Raw genomic sequence first — 4,156 nt, 5'->3', positions numbered from 1 at the left:
GTCTCTGTAAGCACTTTATTTGGTTATTGCACAGAAAGCAAATAACAGTGGGCTGAGGTTCCTAGTGCACTGTGTGTGTCTGTGAGCGTTCCTGCAGCGCCCAGCCTCTCCCACCGAAGCCAGCCGCAGCTCGGCTCACCACTCAGCGGGACAGTCGTCACCCCCAGGCCAGGGAGGGACCCTGCCAACCCCTGTCCCAAGCAGCTACAGCTCTGCGTTGCACTCTTCCGTCGATTGCACATACATTAAATAAATGCACTTATTGGAGAAGGGCGGGCGGTTCCCCTGGGGTCTCTTCTCCTCGGTTATAAATTCAAGTGTTTACATGTGGCGCTCGGCATATAATCACATTCTGCTAGGGAAGCTATCGGCCAAACCGCCGGGGCAGGGCAGCGAGGGGCTCTCCATCTCTCACATGGACATATTGCTAAGATAAAGCCTGACCCGGCGGGGTGTCCCCACCCCGGGCCCGGCTGTCAGAGGGAAGCAGAGCAGGTCCCACACCCAGAGGTGCTCTTCGGCGCCCAGGGCTCTGCTCACTTCTTCCCAGCGCTGGGTACCGGCTCCGGGGCTTTGCCCTCCTTGCTGGAGGGGACCTCGGCTTTGGGGGGCTCTTTACTGGCTTTGGGCTCATCTTTGGGTTTCGCTTTAGCTTTGGGCTCCTCCACCTTCTCCTTCTTGGGCTCCTCCACCTTCTCCTCAACCTTTGGCTTCTCAGCCTCCTTTGCAGCCACTTTGCTGACCTCCTGTTGAGGTTTTGGTGGAGCTTCCTTCTCAGCCTTTCCTTCTTCTGCCGGTTTGGGGCCTGGCTTGGTGGTCTCCTTCACCTGTGGAGCTGGAGGCTCCAGCACAGCAGCTGCCTTCTCTTTTGGCTTCTCCTCCACCTTGGCCAGGACATCTTTCTTGGGAGCTTCCTCTTTCCTGCCCTCCTCAGCTCCGGGCTTGGAAGGAGTCTTTGCCTCCTTGGGCTGCTCTTCCTTCAGAGGGGCTTTCGGCTCCTTTGGAGGGGAGGGGGTGGGCTCCTTGGCCGGAGCCGCTTCCTTCTGCGGAGACTTGGCCTCCTCCTTCACAGGAGATTTGACTTTCTCGGGGGACTTCACAGTCGGGGTCTTGGCTTCCTCCTTTGAGGGGGTTGGTGGCTTCTCTGGGGACTTCACAGCTGGGGTCTTGGCCTCCTCTTTGGAGGGGGTTGGGGGTTTTTCTGGGGATTTGACATATGGAATTTTGACCTCCTCTTTTGAGGGGGGTGCAGGTTTCTCTGGGGACTTCACAGCCGGGGGCTTGGCCTCTTCTTTCGAGGGGGCTGAGGGTTTCTCTGGGGACTTCACAGCTGGAGTCTTGGCCTCCTCCTTTGAGGGGGGTGCAGGTTTCTCTGGGGACTTCACAGCTGCGGTCTTGGCCTCCTCTTTTGAGGGGGGTGAGGGTTTCTCTGGGGATTTGACAGCTGGGGGCTTGGCCTCCTCCTTTGAGGGGGTCGGGGGCTTTTCTGGGGATTTGACAGCTGGGGGCTTGGCCTCCTCTTTTGAGGGGGGTGACGGTTTCTCTGGAGACTTCACAGCTGGAGTCTTTGCCTCTTCTTTTGAGGGGGGTGCAGGTTTCTCTGGGGACTTCACTGCTGGGGTCTTGGCCTCCTCCTTTGAGGGAGTTGGTGGCTTTTCAGGGGCCTTGATGGTTGGGGTTTTGGCTTCTTCCTTTGAGGGGGTTGGTGGCTTTTCTGGGGACTTGACAGCTGGCGTCTTGGCTGCTTCCTTTGAGGGGGACTCAGGTTTCTCTGGGGACTTGACCTCCTCTTTTGCAGGAGACTTGGCCTCCTCTTCTTCACCCTCTGCTTCAGCTTTCTCCTCTTCTTCACCCTCTGCTTCAGCTTTCTCCTCCTCTTCCTCCTCTTCAGCTTTCTCCGCCTCATCCTCCTCTGTGACCTCCTCGGTCACCTGGATTTCCTCTGTCTGCTCCTCCACAATCACTGTCTCCTTCTCAGATTTTTCCACCACCTTGATTTTCTCCTCACTCTTCACTTTGATGTTGGTGGTGATGCTGGGAGCCTTGGGGACCACCTCAGGGAAGGAGATCATCCCAAAGCCAGACTCGATCCGATATTCCTCCCCTTCCAAGAGCTTTCTGCCAAGAAGAGACAAGAGCAGGGCACTCAGTGATTGCTTCTCTTCCAGCTCTCACCTCCTCCCATGACCAGGAGCTGCCAGCCATGTCCTGCAGCTCCGACTCCCTCCTTGCCCAGCTTTCGATGTGCTGACCCTCCTGCTCTACACCCTGGTCTGTGCAGGTTTCCTGACCCTTTCCTCTGCAAGCCATGTGCAGGGCTGGGTCACCCAGGTGGATGTTGCCCACCATGGTCTTCTGATGGAAGTGTCTCTTTCTCACCAAGAAGGGCCCAGGTGCTAGCGAGGGCCCTCGAGGAGCATCTGCCAAGACACCAGCACTAGGCACTGGCTGCGACCCTCCCCTTGCCCACCCCATACCTGTAGGCAGCAATTTCAATGTCCAGGGCCATTTTGACGTTGAGAAGATCCTGGTACTCCCGGAGCTGAGCTGCCATCTCCCATTTGGTGTTCCTCAGCTCGCTATCAAGCTGCTGGATGGTTTCCTGCAGCGGAAAGAGCAACTGGTGACATGGGGCGCAGGGGGGGAGCAGTCCCCAGGAGCAGAGAGACACAGAGCACCCCTAAACAGTCCCCTGGTCTCCAGAGGAGGGACAGACTGCTCACCCAGCACTGGGGTGTCCTCACAGAAGGGTCTGCACCTGCCTCCCCCAGCAGACACAGAGTGAAGGTGACACATCTAGAGGCTGTTCCAGTGTGTCCCGTTCCCTTGGGGGAACTGGCAGGAGCACTGCACCATCTCAGATGAGAGCTGCACTGCTGCCAGCAGAGCCCCGGGTCCCCTCCCAGAGCTCCCTTCGGCAAGGACAAGCTGTGGGAACGTTTCTAGGACTTGGGTGAGTCTGGTGGCCACCAAACCCCAGCCCGAGGCTGACGGGGATGGGGCATCACCCTGGTGACAATGTTTCAGTCCACGGCCAGCACACTGTGTGGGCCTCTGTGCTGCAGCTCTCAGCTCTGGGACACAAGACGCAACCTGAACCCTGGGCAGGTTTTGGTGGTGTCATGGGCAGCTCAAAGCCAGGCAGAGAAGTGGGACAGCTCCATCATGGGTGAGGGACACAACAGTCCATATCCAACCTCAGGCTCTGGGTACTTGAGCATCAGGAGGTGGGGAAGGCCAGCTCTAGACACAGCCCCGAGTATTTGCCGCTGGTCGTCACTATCTCAGAAGCCAAAAAAGCACCAGCACTGCTCATCCCTGGCAGCTGGATGGTCCCTCCCCACCAGCTGATGTCTGGGACACTGCCTACTGCACCACATTACCTGGTAGGACAGGACATCTGCATGATGGCGCTCCTCCGAGTCCTGTCTTTGCCTCTCCAGTGACTCCTGGGTCCCTTTGAGGGCTTCGAGCTCGGTGGTCTTGGACTGGAGCTGGCGGCGGTACTCGCAGATCTCCTCCTGGGCCAAGCGGATGGCGTCCGTGTTCACCTTGGCAACCTCTGAGAGCTTGTCCAGCCTCACTGCAACAGGGGAAAGGAGAAGCTGCAGGGAGGAAGGCCGGCTGCAGCCTCCCCTTCTTGGGGAACATCACGTCCTTCAAGCCTGCACATCCCTTTGCACTCACACCCTCCGCAGAGCCAGCCCTGGCAGAGGCTCCATGAGCGCACAGTGCTCTGCCTGTGCTCGCGCTGTGCCGGGGAGGTGAAGGTGCCCGGGCTGAACGGGTGGTTTTGCCATCCCGGACTTCATCCGGCGTAAACCCCACGCTGCAAACCCCTCCCTCTACCCTTCAGCTCCTGCCACAACCCCAATGACCTGAAGAGCTGCCTGCTCGCTCTGCTCACGCTGCCTTGCCACGCCCGGCTCCGCACCGGCTTGGGGCGAGGCCGAGGGGTGGGTGGGGGTTGCCGCAGCGCCCCGTGGCCACCCGAGGGGACAGGGGACAAGGGACAGAGCCCGCTGCTCCCGGCGCCCTCGGGGGACAGCGCGCCCCGCGGGGACAGCGCGCCCCTGGGCTCCGCGCACGCCCCTGTCCTCGGTGCTGAATCATCGCTGTCCGTGGTGCTGAATCACTGCTGTCCGTGGTGCTGAAC

General features: G+C 59.5%; 1 protein-coding gene across 1 annotated transcript in view; it reads right to left on the bottom strand.

The window, feature by feature from the left end:
• Window positions 1–536: 536 nt before the first annotated feature.
• The window catches only part of NEFH (neurofilament, heavy polypeptide), a 7,359-nt gene continuing 3,739 nt past the window's right edge, over window positions 537–4,156 (bottom strand). Inside the window, exons 2-4 of the mRNA XM_009895816.1 lie at window positions 3,384–3,583; window positions 2,478–2,602; window positions 537–2,118 (exon numbers count right to left, since the gene is read on the bottom strand). Of these exons, the coding sequence (XP_009894118.1) occupies window positions 537–2,118; window positions 2,478–2,602; window positions 3,384–3,583 (1,907 nt within the window). The remainder of the gene's footprint in view (window positions 2,119–2,477; window positions 2,603–3,383; window positions 3,584–4,156) is intronic.

Source organism: Charadrius vociferus, unplaced genomic scaffold (assembly GCF_000708025.1).
Source record: "Charadrius vociferus isolate BGI_N301 unplaced genomic scaffold, ASM70802v2 scaffold2012, whole genome shotgun sequence".
NCBI classification, from domain to species: Eukaryota; Metazoa; Chordata; class Aves; order Charadriiformes; family Charadriidae; genus Charadrius; species Charadrius vociferus.
This window is presented reverse-complemented; position numbering and strand designations above follow the sequence as displayed.